At 46.6% G+C, this 17086-nt stretch overlaps 1 protein-coding gene across 1 annotated transcript in view; it reads right to left on the reverse strand.

The window, feature by feature from the left end:
- Nucleotides 1-10555, reverse strand: part of LOC147991233 (uncharacterized) — a 44312-nt gene extending 33757 nt beyond the window's left edge. Inside the window, exon 1 of the mRNA XM_087538582.1 lies at nt 10261-10555. Within this exon, the coding sequence (XP_087394708.1) occupies nt 10261-10555 (295 nt within the window). The remainder of the gene's footprint in view (nt 1-10260) is intronic.
- Nucleotides 10556-17086: the final 6531 nt, after the last annotated feature.

The following is a 17086-nucleotide window of genomic DNA, read 5'->3' on the forward strand; positions in this document are numbered from 1 at the left end:
GTTTACTAGAGAGACGTCAGTCTCGCTAGTAGTTCCGTGTGGACTTCGACGTTTAGCTTGATATCTCAGCTACGATCTTGTGCCCTTGGCAGGATCTGGTAGATAGTCAGGCTTCTTAGCCATTTTCATTTATAGATGTCTGTACTCAGACATGTTAAGCTTCTGCATGTGTTTTGATTTGTATGCTATGATTGTTGGGTCATGAGACCCATGTTCATAATATCTCTCTCCTTGGAGCCTAATGAATTAATACTTGAGTCGTAGAGTTATGTTGTGATGCCATGTTGTATTTACACATATCGAGCATATTGTGTGTATGATTGAAATGCTTGGTATGTGTGGGATCCGACAATCTAGTTGTTTATCCTTGGCAGCCTCTCTTATGGGGAAATGTAGTCTAGTGCTTCCATGAGCCATAGTAGTCCGCTACAGCTCGGTTCACCGGAGTCCTGCTAGACCAGCACTACTGCTCAGGACACTTGACTGGCCGACATGTGTTTCACTTCGTTCCTGTGTCTGTCCCTTCGGGGAAATGTCACGCGGTGACATCCGGAGTCCTGCCTAGCCTGCTACAGCCCGGGTTCCCCGAGTCCTGTTAGCCCAGTGCTACAGCCCGGATTCACATGCTGCTGACCGACATGCTCGATGTGAATCATGTATGCCTGTCCCCATAGGTTGGTGCCGCTTTGGGTTCACGACTAGCCATGCCGGCCCGGGTTCTCTGTCATATGGATGCTAGCAACACTATCATATACGTGAACCAAAAGGCGCAAACGGTCCCGGGCCATGGTAAGGCGACACCCGTGGGAATACCGTGCGTGAGGCCGCAAAGTGATATGAGGTGTTACTGGCTAGATCGATGTGACTTGGAATCGGGTTCCTGACAGTTTTGGTATCAGAGCCTGACTGCCTGTAGGATTACCAAGCCAAACTGGTCGAAGTTGTGTCTGGAAATGCTTTAGTTATGTAGGGGAATTGATTGTGGAAGGGAACGTAAGGCTCTTTTTACTTCTTATACCCTATGCCTTCTGATCTGAGTCACCCTCTTCTTTTCTGCGGGGGTTAAGAACTAGGCTTCTCTTCTATCTCTCAGGATGACGAGTTGCTAAACCGTAATTGCCTAGGATTGTTGAGTTCAAGCCTCAGTTCAGTTCCTACTACTTCCATATGTCATATCTGGCCTCAGAACTTTGATATTGTGATGTTGAGTGGTTATGCCACCATTTTGCAGGATGTCTCAAATCATTTTGAGCATTTACAGCCGTTATGCTGTCCGAGTCATCCTAGGTTTCTAAATAGTCTGATGCACTTGCAAATCTTTCCTCCATGTTCCCGTTGTATTTTTGGGCCAGATTAAGCACACTAATCGGTGTGTTGAGGTACTCCGTTGCCTTGACATGTATGTTGGAGTTATTAATATGACCCTAGGTGTTTCAGGGAGTCACCTAGTGATCTAGCCATGTTTTGTATCCCCAGTGTGTGATTCTGGCCATTATTCTCGAAAGCATCCCGTGATGCCATGTAGTGGTAGGTATTCTATTCATGGGTTCTTGAACCCGAGATTCATCCAACTTACCTCATGTTGATAGTGTTTGATAGTTCCTTTAGGATATTAGTAACCTTTGCGATAGTCCTCGAGGTCCGTGGTACAACGTTCTTCCAATACCATGAACCAATATGGCAGGAGTTCTCTTGAACCAAAATATCACAATCAGAGTACTCTTGAGGAGTTCTCCATTCTATATTGTGACTCTGCCAGTTCAACATTTCTGCATGGGTTATCCGGAAGAAATAACATGCTAATCCATGCATCCATAACTCAGAAAATTATATGTTCCTTTGAGTTGTCCCTCTTTAGTTGTATTCTGACCCTCGTCCATCAATTGTTGGTCAAGAGTAGTTGTGCATTGGTGTTATCGATGCCTATTATTCATGTGATCCGTCAAGCCATTCTATTCCGGAATGACTAGGAGAAACAAACTCCAGTACCTCATCCATATCTAGGATTGGGTCCAAGTAGTTGTATTCCACAGATCAAAGTGCCAATCCAGCTTTTGGTCTGTTCTACCTTGGAGTGTTGCCTCCTTATGTCAGAATTGTCATGAGAATTGCACAACCTCTTATGAACTCTTGATGCAGTGATATTTCTCTCCATCATTATTCATTCCTCGGTTCCGTGTTGTTGCAACCGGAATACCGACAAGTGAACCGTGATGTGTGAAATCAATACTCCTAGCAACTAGTTGCTTGGTAGTAAATGGACAATATTCTCATTCTTAGCGTGTTGGTTATTGAATCATCATTCTAAGATATATTGTGCTACCTAGTCCTTATTTCCAGTGCACTCTTCGATCAATGAGTTAGGGTTATTCAATCCCCTGCTTATTTGATCATATCATCTTGCTCTGAAAAGCAAGATTGTTCTCGAGCTTAATAACATATCGGTAGTTCGTGATGTTCTGAATATCTTCTCGGAAGTATTACCAGGTTGTCACCTGACCGCTATGTTGAGTTCGTGATCAAATTGGTTTCTTATAAACCACCCCTTTCTCCAAGAATCTGTGTTGGATACCCCTGAGCTAGTTGGTTAAGCTGAACAACAACTTGGAGAGTTGGAAGATAAAAGCTTGCCCAACTTAGTTCATTCCAAAGGGATATCTTTTGTGTGTGTGTGTTGAAGAAAGATGATATCTCCATCGATTGGTCCTCGTGATCCGTTGTTGGATCTATTACCTTGTCAAAACTTTGACTTGAGTATGGACTATCCTCAAATCAAATCAGAACCAACGATATTCGTAATGTTTTCTTACTCGTGGTTGACTCCTCGAGCATACACCATTACATCTTTTGGTCTGACCGATACTATCACATTGTTCACATAGTGGTGGAAGTCTAGTGATATGGAAATTCCGATGAGTTGTTGTTGAGCCCATCAGCAGCATTTTGTCTCCTCCATGATTTGTGTTGAACATCCAGCTAGTGTTGAAAACTTGTGTAAGCATTTTCTTCATGCCCCGTTCATGTAGAATATGTTTGGATGAAAGTAGTGACCTCCTCTAATTTCACGTGCAAACGATGCAAGTTGCCGCCGTGAGTTCGAGAAAGGTTGTTTTTGTTTCCTCTCGTACCATCCCAAGTCAGTCATGCATGTGCGAAGTATGCTATGGTTTGACAGGCTCGCTACCTCCATTCCATTTGTATTCCCTATCACACCAAGCCACTGGCTGATTTGTTCAGGGAAAAGAAGTTTCTTCATAAGAGCTAATCATATGACTTATGCAAGGACTTCGATATCCTTGATGATGGTTCCCAACTAGGACTCGGTAGTGTTTCATTGTAAGACTGCTATGTGGTCATGCCTGTCTGGGACAACATGTTCACATGTGTTTAGCAGAACCAGCTCATGTTTTGGAGCTTACTACCATAGTCCATTTCCTGAGAATCTTGCAATGTCATCTCGTCGATTTGTGTTGCAAACCTTCATTTTCTTTCTAGACTCGATGAGTCTGGAATATCCTGACACCAACCAGATCTGAATCTCAGGAAGATGTGATGGTTAGGACGTTTTCCCAAGAGCTATAATATTGATCTCTCTGTAACCTGGTAAAGTGGATGTTGTGACCAACACACCCAGCCGGAAGACCTATTATTGTAGTATCTTGATTGAGTAAGTTGGCCACCTCCCCATTAGGATCTCATAGAATTTATTCCAATAGTAGTTCCTTATGGATTTTTGTGTTTCCGAAGTCCGACCTGCTACTTGATGTTCTAGATACCAAACCATTTCAAAGAATGGTTAGGCTAGCACATCAAGGAGAGCATTAGAAGCGGAGCGCTAAATGTCTCTCGGTCGATCATCCAGATTTTGATTCCTTGGCCTCGCTAAGGTGAAATCTGAGAAAGTGTTATCTTTCTTTGCATCTGCATCTTCCACCATTATTCATCATGGTAGCATGTTGTGTTGCCAGGATCCTTGACACGGATATTGGTAAAACCTTGATGAATACGGAAATGCTCAGGTTCTTGAGAGCACGCGCAAGCACTAGGATTTATCATCGGCATTAATTGGGATCCGTTCTCAGTTTCTTCGATTATGCCATAACCTTTCAAACAGTGGAATCTCTCTCTACTGTTGGGTTTCTCCCCAGTTACTAGAATCATTCCTAGCATTTGCATTTTGTTCCCAGCTTGCACCGCCATTGTGTCATCCTACTACGGACTACCCTTCTCAGTAATTACTGATCAGGATCATCTTCAAAGTGGTCCTACCACGGGTCCCATCCATCTCCGATGATAAGCCAAAAATCATCCATTGCGTTGTCTTCAACAAGGTAGTCCATGCCATCCATCCTAGTCCGAGTTTGCCATTTCTTCAAGCTCTTTCAAACGATCAATTGTAAATTGCCTTAAGCTGGTATGAAGAGTTTCAATGATCTATGGATCAAAAGTAATTCTTTTTGCCACTTAAGGGAACAATCCATTGAGTCACCTTTCCCAAGGTGCCCCGTTTCGTGATCATGGCAATTATTTCCCCGCCACCTTGACACCATGCACCATCTTTCTAGGCGTGGAATTATTGGCCACCAAATCAAACCCTGACATTGTTCTTCCATCCCTCTCGATATGTTTTGTGTCTCAACTCGAGATGTTTCAACATATCATTCCGCGAGTGATATTGTATAGCTCGATCTTTGAGAAGATCAATCCTAGTAGAGTTTCTTTCCGTCGTCATCGCGTGGATGAAGATCTCAAAAGCGAGGATGTCAAGATCAACGTATGCAATGAATAAACAACCTTATGAGGTGCAACCTGGATCGTGAAGATTATGTTAGCTTGTGTTCCCCCCTTCACCTTACCCTACGCTTGAATCTCGGGACGAGATTCTTGTTTAGTGGGGGTGAGCTGTCACAGCCCCAGTTCAGCCCTTGCTTGACTTTGCTTGTCCATCATGCCATCATGTTTAAATTCCAAAGAAACTTGAAATGTGGATTGCCTAAACCCCTAGCATCAAAGGAAGTCACTAGGTTCAACTAAAATATTTTCAGTAAATCCAAATGGCTTTCAAAAATGTTCATCATTTATGGAAAATGCTGTAAACAGTAACCAGAGGTGATGCACACTTTTCCATGACATATTTGGGCTCTGAATTAAATCATACTCTATTTGCATTTGGGCATTTAAAAGCTATAAAATATTTTAAATGCTCAAATAATCATAAACTAAAATGTTTACTGTTGGATATATTATAAACAGTAGCCATGATTAGTTTCATGATTTTTGGAAATGTCTTAGCATTTTAATTAAGTCAACACAATTGCAGAAAAAATAGAAAACAGAAACATAAATAAAAATCCAGAAAGCACAGAGAGAGAGAGAAAGCAAACCCGGCGGCCCAGCTGTGGCCCAGCACTGTTGGCCCAGCCCACCTCCTTCCCTTGTCTTATTCCAGCTGCTGCCAGGAGGACGCCGGGCGTGTGCTCGCCACGCGCGCGCCACCTCCACCCTGCTCTGGCCACCTCCTGCTTCCCCGACCCCTTCTAGCGACGCCACGGAGATGCCCCGAAGCCCCTGTCCCCTCTCCCTCACTCGCCGCTCTCTCTCCCCTCCCCAGGCTCTCTCCCTTTAGCTGAACTGAGCGAAGCCGTCGCCGCCGACCAGCGCTCGTGCGACCATAGCCACCCCCTTGCTCCCATGACGCGTCTGAGAGCTCTGCCACGTCGTCCTCATCTTCTTCACCGAGTCACAGGAGCTGGGTCGCCCTGTGATGCCACCAACATCATCTTCTTTCTCGCCGGTCGCCGGAGATCCCCCTTGCCGCCAAGACTGCTCCAGACCGTCTCCGAGCTCGCTGACCTCCTCGTCCGACTCGCCGTGAGCCTCTGACCCTGCCCATCCCTCTCTTCTTCCCCGTAGGCCTCCGTAGCCACCGTCCGCCTACGCCCGAACCCGCCGCCGCCTGCGCTCGCCGCCGACGCAACTCCGGTGACCAAATGGTCCGCCCGACGCGTCCAACCCACTCACCGCATCGCGTAGGCCCCCGCTAGTGCCTCAGCTCGCTAGCTCGCGCACTGCAGCACTGCCCGCGCTCACGCCCGAGCTCCGGCCACCGCACTTGTCGCTGTTGCCGTTGCTACGGGCCGCCCTAGCCACTGCTGCTTGCATTGCTCGATGCGGACGAGCACGAGCAACACGTAGATGCCCTCCGCCGCGCTTCAGGCCGCCGGAGGAGGAATTCCGGTGAGCCTCCTCCATGCGTGCTGTCGCCGCCGGCTAAACTCCGGCCTAACCACAAGTTAACTAGGCTAATGACCCTGCTAATCTAATCCTGGGTCATTGACATGTGGGCCCCGACCCCACTGACATTTTAGTTAGGTTTAATTTAAGACTAATTAACTATATTAATTAGCTGAGTGGATGACATATGGGTCCCACTGTCAGGTTTCACTCTGGTTAGGCGTTGTTGACCAGCTGACGTCACAATGACGTAGTGCTGATGCATTAATGCCCTTTTCTGGATTTATTCTTATATAGGAAATTCCAGAAAATAGCTAAAACTTCTAAAAATTACAGAAAATAATCTATAGCTCGGATTGAAAAGATTTATATATGAAAAATGATCAGAAAAATCCAATCTATCCATCTGTACTGGTTTCATGCATGTTAGACCAACTTAACATTCCTGTTTATATAAATCTAGATAATTCACTTATATGAGTTCATATTTTGAGTTTGCATTTGAATCTTTAATTCAAATGAACTCAAAACACCCTGTTTATAGCTGCATTAGCCAAAACACACTCATCTTGCCATGTCACATTATGCATCATATTGTTGCATTGCATTGATGGTGTTTCCTTTCTATTGCCGGTGTTGTTCCCCCTCGGTAGACGTTGTTCCGATGTTGTGATCGTTGAAACTGATGAAGACTCAATGCTATCTTCAGAAGTGTCAGGCAAGCAAAACCCCTTGTTCATTCCGATACAATCCCACTCTCTCGCTCCTGCTCTCTTTTACTGCATTAGGAAAACAACGATTCATCTGTTACTTGCTACGGTAGTTGAACCCTCTTATCCTCTGCATGACCTGTCATTGCCATAGTAAATAGATGAAACCCACTAGCATGAGTAGGAGTTGTTTGAGCCCTGATGTGCCTACTCATTCATGCTTGTTTGTCATGCCTGCTACTGCTTAGAGTTGAGTCAGGTCTGATTCATCGGGGATGAATTGGAATAGTGATGAACATGTCCTACTGTGTGTGAGCTAAGTGTGTGACACGATTTGGTAAAGGTAGCGGTGAGAGGCCATGTAGGAGTACATGGTGGGTTGTCTCATTGAAACCGTTCTTAGGAACTGAGTTCTGTGTTTGTGATCCATGACCAGCTACTACCACGCATTGGGCCCGAAACCAATGGACCCTCTCGACTTATTAACTGCCCTTGTCCTCTGTCCAGGAGTTGCAACTAGTTTCTGGTGTATATAGGATAGGTGTTGGCGGCCGTGCGTAGCGCTGACCCTAGGGGTGGGCTATGATGCGGTAGATACACCATGGCACGGTGTACCGGGCACCCGTTTGGTGTCTCGGGAACCCTGCACACATTGTTTGGGGCTGTGAGCGAAAGTCCGGCCAGATCTCCTCGCGGATGGAACCCGAATAGGCGATAAACCTGGACTAGAGACTTGTGTGGTTAGTCGGGTCGTGGCCGACTCCCTCGCCAGGCTTCCGCTTTAAGGTTGCCGAGATACACAACGTGTACGTGGTGGTAAGTGGCGAGAGCGTGTGTGAAGAAGTAAACCCCTGCAGGGTTATAAATGATCTATTCGAATAGCCGTGTCCGCGATAAAGTACTTCTGCGTTGCCTATAATAGTTCATAGACAAGTGAAAGTGGACACTCTAAAACTCGCAAGATAAGTGTGAGTGCTATGGATGGCCTTCTCGTAGGGAGACGGGAGCGGATCCATAATGGTGTATTGAATGGTGAATATGTGGACTCGTGTGCACCACCTCAAAAGAGTTGCTTGCAGTCGTAGTTCAGGTTAGCCACTGAGTCAAAGCTGGCTTGCTGCAGTTAAACTCCACCACCCCCTTTATTGATACCGATGCATATGTAGATAGTTCTGATGTAAGTCTTGCTGGGTACATTTTGTACTCACGTTTGCCTATTTTATGTTTACTAGAGAGACGTCAGTCTCGCTAGTAGTTCCGTGTGGACTTCGACGTTTAGCTTGATACCTCAGCTACGATCTTGTGCCCTCGGCAGGATCTGGTAGATAGTCTGGCTTCTTAGCCTTTTTCATTTACAGATGTTTGTACTCAGACATGTTAAGCTTCCGCATGCGTTCTGATTTGTATGCTATGATTGTTGGGTCATGAGACCCATGTTCGTAATATCTCGCTCCTCGGAGCCTAATGAATTAATACTTGAGTCGTAGAGTTATGTTGTGATGCCATGTTGTATTTACACATATCGAGCATATTGTGTGTATGATTGAAATGCTTGGTATGCGTGGGATCCGACAATCTAGTTGTTTATCCTTGGCAGCCTCTCTTATGGGGAAATGTAGTCTAGTGCTTCCATGAGCCATAGTAGTCCGCTACAGCCCGGTTCACTGGAGTCCTACTAGCCCAGCACTACTGCTCAGGACACTTGACTGGCCGGCATGTCTTTCACTTCGTTCCTGTGTCTGTCCCTTCGGGGAAATGTCACGCAGTGACATCTGGAGTCCTGCCTAGCCTGCTACAGCCCGGGTTCCTGGAGTCCTGTTAGCCCAATGCTATAGCCCGGATTCACACGCTGCTGACCGACATGCTTGATGTGAATCATGTATGCCTGTCCCCATAGGTTGGTGCCGCTTTGGGTTCACGACTAGCCATGCCGGCCTGTGTTCTCTGTCATATGGATGCTAGCGACACTATCATATACGTGAGCCAAAAGGCGTAAACGGTCCCGGGCCATGGTAAGGCGACACTCGTGGGAATACCGTGCGTGAGGCCGCAAAGTGATATGAGGTGTTACCGGCTAGATCGATGTGACTTGGAATCAGGGTCCTGACACAAACCCCATGAGTGCAAGTTGACGAACGTAAAGTAAGTTGTATGCAAGGGACTCAACAAGCATGACTTTCTCGATCATGAGATCATGAGAAATGACAACCTTGCCAAGTCTCAATACCTTAGAAGACGAGGCATCACCCCACTCGACATTGGTGGGCATAGATGGAATCTTGTGCACGTCCACCACCAAGTCCTTGCTTCCGGTCATATGATTAGTGGCTCCACTATCGAGCAACCATGATCCCCCACTGGAAGCAAACACCAACAAGAGATCAATGCTTGGTTTTAGGTACCCATTTTGTAATGGGTCCTTTGATGTTAGTGACAAGGGTCTTAGGAACCCAAATAGACCATTCAATGTACTCATAAGGAGAACCAACAAATTTAGCATAAAAATGCCCATCACTAGCACGACATAACACATATGAAGGGTTAAAGTCGTCGGCTTTGTTGGAAGGGGTGGCATTGCCCTTCTTGGCACCACCACCCTTCACATTGTTCTTCTTCTCCTTGGGAGCACCCTCTCCCTCTTTCACAAAAGTTTGCTTGATAGGAGGAGGCCGTTTAGCCTTGTCATTCTTCTTCTTGATCTTGGACTTGGGTACGAACCCAATCCCTTTCTTGGCCACAACTTCCTTTTGATTACTCAAAAGGTTGTTGAGGTTCTTCTCACCTTGTATGCACGACACAAGGCCTTTCTCAAGTTGCTCCTTCAACTTTGCATTCTCCTCAACAAGATGCACATGCTCACAACAAGGGTTAGTTGCATTTGCATTATCAATTAAAACCATATGAGGAAAAGTGGCTTTCTCCTTGGTTAGATCTACTTGGAGTTGATCATGAGACTCTTTGAGGCTAGCATGAGCACCCTTCAAGACCTTGTGAGTCTTGTCAAGTAAATCAAACTCCTCTTTGAGTCTGGCAAGATCAACCCCAAGCTTTTCCTTCTCGGAATTTAGCACATGATATACAACAAGAGCATGATCAAGATCTTTCTTCAATTTAGCATGGTCATCTTTGTGTGACTCCTCAAGAGCCAAAGGATGACCGCGCTCTTCCTCAAGCGCATTAGAGAGATCCGATATCTCATCGGCATAGTCATGACTATGCCCCTCCATCTTAGAGATGGTCTCTTCGTGAGCCTCGATCATGTCATTGGCTTCACCGAGTTATTCCAAGAGAGCAACAAAGTGCTTCTTGGATTTACCCTTGAGCTTACTCATAAAACACTCAAATTCATTTTCCTCCTCATTAGACCCCTCACTTTCATCAATGCAATCTGTCAAAGAAGTATTAGTAATGATGGTAGTTTTGATGTTGGAGGTTACCATGTTTGTGGCTTTCGCCACGAGGCACTTGGCGGTGATGTTCTCATTGGGTGAGTTGAAGAGGGACACCCATGGGGTCGTCGCAATGGCAGAAGATGCCATAGCCACCGACTCACTTTCTTCATCATCATCATCACCATCATCATCCTCATTGTATTCTTCTTGGGCCACCATCCCCTTGGGATGAGTCTTCTTGGTGAAGTTGTTCTTGTTGGGGAAGGACTTGGCCTTGTCTTTTCAGATGAGCTTGCCACCGTTGTCTTCCCTCTTCTCATATGGGCATTCCGCAACAAAGTGGCTCACATTGCCACAATTATAGCAAGTCCTCACTCGTGACTTGCCCTTCGCACCACTTGTGTTGTTCTTGTTGAACTTGGGCCTCGTGGTCTTCTTGTTTCAAAATTGCCTTGAAACGAGAGCCATGTGCTCATGATAAGCATATTTTGCATCTTCGGGGTTGCTCTCCTCTTCTTCCTCTTCATCCTCTTCTTCCACACTAGCCTTGGCCTTCAAGGCAAGGTTGGGCTTCTTTGCTCTTTGACAACGCAACACCGCATTGTCGGCGGTCTTGTCCAAGATACTCATTGCCACAAACTCATCCAACACTTCACTTGAGGACAAGGTGTGGAAGTCCGGCCTTTGACGGACGACGGAGGACATGGCCTTATGGTAAGGCATCATGGGTTTGAGAAACTTGCGCTTGATCCAATTGTCATTTGTATCCTTACTCCCATCATCTCGGAGTGAGATCGCGAGAGTGGTTAATCTCTGGTAAAGCTCATGAGGTTCTTCACCCTCATTCATTGCAAATTCATCGGCTTCATCTTGCACCACTTCATAGTTGGAGCATTGAATGCTTGCGCTTCCCTTGTAAAGAGATACAACATGGTGCCATTCTTCCTTTGCCACAGTGAATGGTCGGAGATGCGCAATATCTTCGGGAGGAATTGCATCTTGGATGATGAAGAGAGCATTCTCGTTGAATTGATGATCCGCGGCTTCTCGAGGGGTGAAGTTGTTTGGGTCATGCGGATAAAAAAAGTGCTCAATGATTCTCCAAAGGTTAGTATTAACATGATTTAAATGACGTTTAAGGCGATAAACCCAAGCGTCAAAATCCTCATTTTTCACAATCTTAGGAGGAGAGCCAACATGATTTAAATGGGTGGAGGGAATAGGTCCTCCATAAGCAATAGGAGGTTCCACATGGGCAAAGATGTCGTTACCACTTTTACCAATAGACAAAGGAACTTTATCACTAGAAGCTTCCCCTTTGTCGGAGTTAGCATCCGTCACCTTGTTAGTGGGATTAAGCATTTCCAAAGGTGCGATGGATAATTTAAGACCATCAAGAAAGTTCTTAAGCATGCCTTTGACCTCGACCATCATGGAGGTTTTCAATGTGTCCAAAGCCACATTGAACTCCTCGCGTGAGACCGAGGTTCCCCCATAGGCCGAAGACGAGGACGGAATCACACTGGGGTGCTCCTCCTCACCGTCTACGGTCTCAACCATACTCTTCGAATGGCAAAGTCTTCCATAAAGAGACGAGGCTCTGATACCAATTGAAAGGATCAATATAGTTGACTAGAGGGGGGTGAATAGGCAACTAGCAATTTTTAAGTTTTCTTTACCAATTTAAACTTTGCATCAAAGTAGGTTTTCTAGATATGCTACTAGGTGAGCAACCTATATGATGCAATAACAACAAGCACACAATCAATCAAGGAAAATAACACAAAATGAGCTAGCACAAGTAAATGTGAGAGATAACCAAAAGCGGAGTCGGTGGAGACGAGGATGTGTTACCGAAGTTCCTTCCCTTTGAGGGGAAGTACATCTCCATTGGAGTGGTGTGGAGGCACAATGTTCCCCAAGAAGCCACTAGGGCCATCGTATTCTCCTCACGCCCTCACACAATGCGAGATGCCGTGATTCCACTATTGGTGCCTTTGAAGGCGGCGGCCGAACCTTTACAAACAAGGTTGGGGCTATCTCCACAACTCAATTGGAGGCTCCCAACGATACCACAGAGCTTCACCACAATGGAATATGGCTCTGAGGTGACCTCAACCGTCTAGGGTGCTCAAACACCCAAGAGTAACAAGATCCGCAAGGGATTAGTGGGGGAATCAAATTTCTCTTGGTGGAAGTGTAGATCCGGGCCTTGTCAAGCAATCCCCAAAGAATCAACAAGATTGATTGGCTAGGGAGAGAGATCGGGCGAAAAAGAGCTTTGGAGCAACAATGGAGCTTGGGGGAAAAGAGGCAAGTCAACTTGGAGAAGAAGACCTCCTTTTATAAGGGGGAAACAATCCAACCATTACCCCCGCTCAGCCCCGCATAGAGCGGTACTACCGCTGGGGATAGCGGTACTACTGCTGTGACCAGCGGTACTACCATTCCCCCTCGCGGTACTGCCTCGCAGACAGAGGAAAGCAAGAGGTGCAGTAGGACCTGGACCCAGGGCAGTACTAACAGCGCTTACGAGCGGTACTACCGCTTACGAGCGGTACTACCGCCTCTACGGCCGCTGCCAGTGCCGCAAAACCTGATACGAGAGGCGAAAACCTCGAGTCGAGGCGGTAGGTGTGCGGAACAGTAGCGGTACAATGGCTGAGAGCTCCAGGCGGTACTACCGCAGAGGAGCGGTACTGCCGCTTGTAGTTCATGAGCGGTACTACCGCTGGGGTCCATGGTACTACCGCTGGTACCAGACTTCATAGAGAAGGCAATGAGGTAGCCTCCATCGCAGCGAGAAGGCTCAGAGGGTGCAAAGGGGATGTGTACATGTTGATTCCACCCTAGCCTAACCAATGTAGACCCCCTCTTGATAGTACGGTGACTCCTACGACACAAGACCACCAGAACTGAATCGAAAGAGCTACACCGTCTTTGCTTAAAACTCCGAGGGGAGGGAATCATCTCGTGCCAAGGATGAAACTCTGAAATACTCACCGCACACAATTAGTCCGCAAAGGCGTTGTCATCAATCACCAAAACTAATTAGCGAGAGACATGCCTTAACACCAATATATAAGCAGCTTCACCGAGGTGTTTCATTGAAAAAATCGTATTCATGTATCCTTTTATGCTATTCAGAAAATTCAGTATCATTTCCGATCAACAATATGTCATCTACATATAATATCAGAAATGCTATAGAGCTCCCACTCACTTTCTTGTAAATACAGGCTTCTCGAAAAGTCTGTATGAAACCATATGCTTTGATCACACTATCAAAACATGTATTCCAACTCCGAGAGGCTTGCACCAGTCCATAAATGGATCGCTAGAGCTTGCACACTTTGTTAGCACCTTTTGGATCGACAAAACCTTCTGGTTGCATCATATACAACTCTTCTTTAAGATATCCATTAAGGAATGCAGTTTTTGACATCCATTTGCCATATTTCATAATCATATAATGCGGCAATTGCTAACATGATTCAGACGGACTTAAGCGTCGCTACGGGTGAGAAGGTATCATCGTAGTCAACTCCTTGAACTTGTCAAAAACCTTTCGCAACAAGTCGAGCTTTGTAGACAGTAATATTATCGTCAGTGTTAGTCTTCTTCTTAAAGATCCATTTATTCTGTATGGCTTGCCGATCATCGGGCAAGTCAATCAAAGTCCACACTTTGTTCTCATACATGGATCCCATCTCAGATTTCATGGCCTCAAGCCATTTTGCGGAATCTGGGCTCATCATCGCTTCCTCATAGTTCGTAGGTTCATCATGGTCAAGTAACATGACCTCCAGAATAGGATTACCGTACCACTCTAGTGCGGATCTTACTCTGGTTGACCTACGAGGTTCGGTAGTAACTTGATAAGAAGCTTCATGATCATCATCATTAGCTTCCTCACTTACTGGTGTAGGAAATTTCTATGATGAACTACTTTCCAATAAGGGAGCAGGTATAGTTACCTCATCAAGTTCTACTTTCCTACCATCACTTCTTTCGAGTTCACTCCTTCTCTAGAAAGGATCCATTCTTAGCAACGAATATCTTGCCTTCGGATATGTGATAGAAGGTATCACTACAAAAAAATGCACTTCCGTGATGATACGTGTTTTTCACAGTAGGTCGCGTTTTTTGTCATGCATGTACATCCATGACAAATATATGACAGAATCAAGATAGTCATACATGTGCTGTCGTAGAAGTGTTCCATGAAATTACCAAAATTATCATCACGGAAGTGTCCACTTCCATGACGATAAATCGCGCGTCACAGAAGTGCTTTCGTCAAGGGTGACCGACACGTGGCAACCACCGTAACGGAACGCCGTTAAGCTATCGGGTCGGGTTTTGGATCCGATAACCCGTTAACAACCCTGACCAATGGGGATTTTCCACGTGTAAAATCATCATTGGCTAGAGGAAACACGTGTCGGCTCAGCGTTGGGACATTGTGACGCCCGGATAATTAAGCTACAGTGATTCCACGCTAATGGTGCCACGTCACCATGGTTACTGTTGCTAATCTCGATTTAGTTCGAAACCGATTCGAATTCAATTTCAAAATCTAACAAACAATAAAAGTTTTCAAATATTAAAACTAAAATGTTTAGTGTGAGTGAAATAATGCACAGGTAATTATGGTGTAGAAATCAAACTTTTATAAAATGTTTGAATACTTAAACATGAACAAAACAGTAGCTAAAACAATTATTTGAATGCCTTTGGTATTTTGTAAAATGCTAAACTAATTTATTTCAGGGTAAAAGTTTTTTTTTTGTGACATTGGATTGTGTTGAAACACTAATTTAGGAATTTGTTTTGTGATTTATAAAAAAAGAATACCAGGATAAAATAAAAACAAAAAAGAAGTAAATAGAAAACAGAACAAACAAAAAAAAGGAAAAGAACCCCCCCCCCCCCCGCTGGGCCTCGGCCCAGCTGGCCACTGGGCAAGCCAGGCCGGCCCAGCCGGCGCCCCCATAACCCCCGAAACCCTAGCATGGACCGCACTACCCCCACTCCTCCCGTTCGATCCCATCCTCCCTCCTCGCGCCGCCAGGAGGAGACACAGAGAGGAGCGAGAACCCCCGCAGTCCCCCGCACGCGCCCTTGCTTTGGGCCACGTCGCCGGCGCCCGACGCCCTCCCTCCCCTATGGCCGCGCTCCCCGCCCGCGTTGGCCGCACCGGCTCGCTGGCAACCGCCCATCGCCGCCTCTCCACGTCTAAGAGCTCTCCAGGGATCATCTTCATCGACCGCAACCACCGGACCTAGCCGGGATGCCGCACCGTCGTCGCCTTCTTTGTTTCTCCCCCAACTGGATCCGCCATGGCTGACCGGCGATCTGCCTCGCCCTGAACCGCTCCGGCTCCACCGAGTCCCCCACGAGCTTCAATGTGAGCTCCCACCTGCTTCCCCTCTCTCCCGCGTGAATCAACCACAGAGGCATCGTCCCCTGCGAGCCCCAAAGCTCTCGTCCGCCATGGCCGATGAATGCATCGCTGCCGTGCTCCCCGCTGCGTTCCGTTGGTGTGCGCGAGCTCTAGGAGCTGTACAGATGTCGCCTGACCCTTTTCCTACCTCAATCTCCTCTTGGTTCACCGGATCCGTCGAGCTCTTGTTCAGCTGCCGCTAGACCTCGTCGCCGGCGTCCATTCCGGCAGCCCCAGCTCCGGCCACCCCCTGCTGCTTTCCCTCAAGCTCGCGCATGCCCGGGGCGCGCCTCACCCCTGCGGCCGCGGCAGCCCTCGCCTGCACCCTGCGCCGCTCGCTGCCCCCCCTGCGCCAGCGCCGGCCACCGCCCCCGCTACCTCCTCGAACGGCGACGACGTCGTCCACCTACCGTCAACCCGGCGGCCCCCGTTCGCCCCTCCAGATGCGCTCGAGCGTGGGCAGCTCGCCGATGCCCTCCATAGCCGTCGGGCGCCGCAACGCCCGACCCGCCCGTAACGCCCGTAACCCACTATGGCCTCTGTGCCACTGACACTAGGGGCCCCACCCCACAGAACGTTTCCAATAAAGAAAAAGAAATAATAAAATAAATAAATAAATAAACTTAATTAATTAATTAACTAAATTAATTAAGTTAATTAATCCTAGTTAATTAATCTAACTAATCTGTTAGTTAATTAAACAGTAGTTTGTTTACCCTAATATCTAATTAACCTAAACAGTGTATGACAGGTGGGTCCCACTGGACCCACTGGTCAGGTTGACCAAGTCAACTCTGTTGACTGCTGATGTCAGCATGACATCATGCTGATGTCATTAATCTGTTTTTTGAATTAATTTCAATAATTAATTAAATTCCAGAAATTAATAAAATCTTTAGAAAATCATATCTTTTAATCAGTAACTCGGATTAAAATATTTTCAACATGAAAGTTGCTCAGAACGACGAGACGAACCCGGATACGCAGCCCGTTCATCCGCCACACATCCCTAACATATCAAACTCGCAACTTTCCCCCTCCGGCTCCTCTGCCCGAAAACGCGGAACCCCGGGGATACTTTCCCGGATGTTTCCCCCCTTCGCCGGTATCACCTATCCCTGCGTTAGGTCACCCCTAGCACAACGTATTGCCGCGTCTTGCTTTGTGTTACATTTGATTGCTCTGTTATTTATTTTGTTCCCCCTCCGTTACTTCTTTCCGGTAAACTACGAGACTGACATTGCTGCTGGTACCCCGATCGACTACGGTGTTGACGACCCCTCCTTGTCTGAGCAACCAGGCAA

The sequence above is a fragment of the Triticum urartu genome, chromosome 1A (genome assembly GCF_056163025.1).
Source record: "Triticum urartu cultivar PI428250 chromosome 1A, HENAU_Tu73, whole genome shotgun sequence".
Taxonomy (NCBI): domain Eukaryota; kingdom Viridiplantae; phylum Streptophyta; class Magnoliopsida; order Poales; family Poaceae; genus Triticum; species Triticum urartu.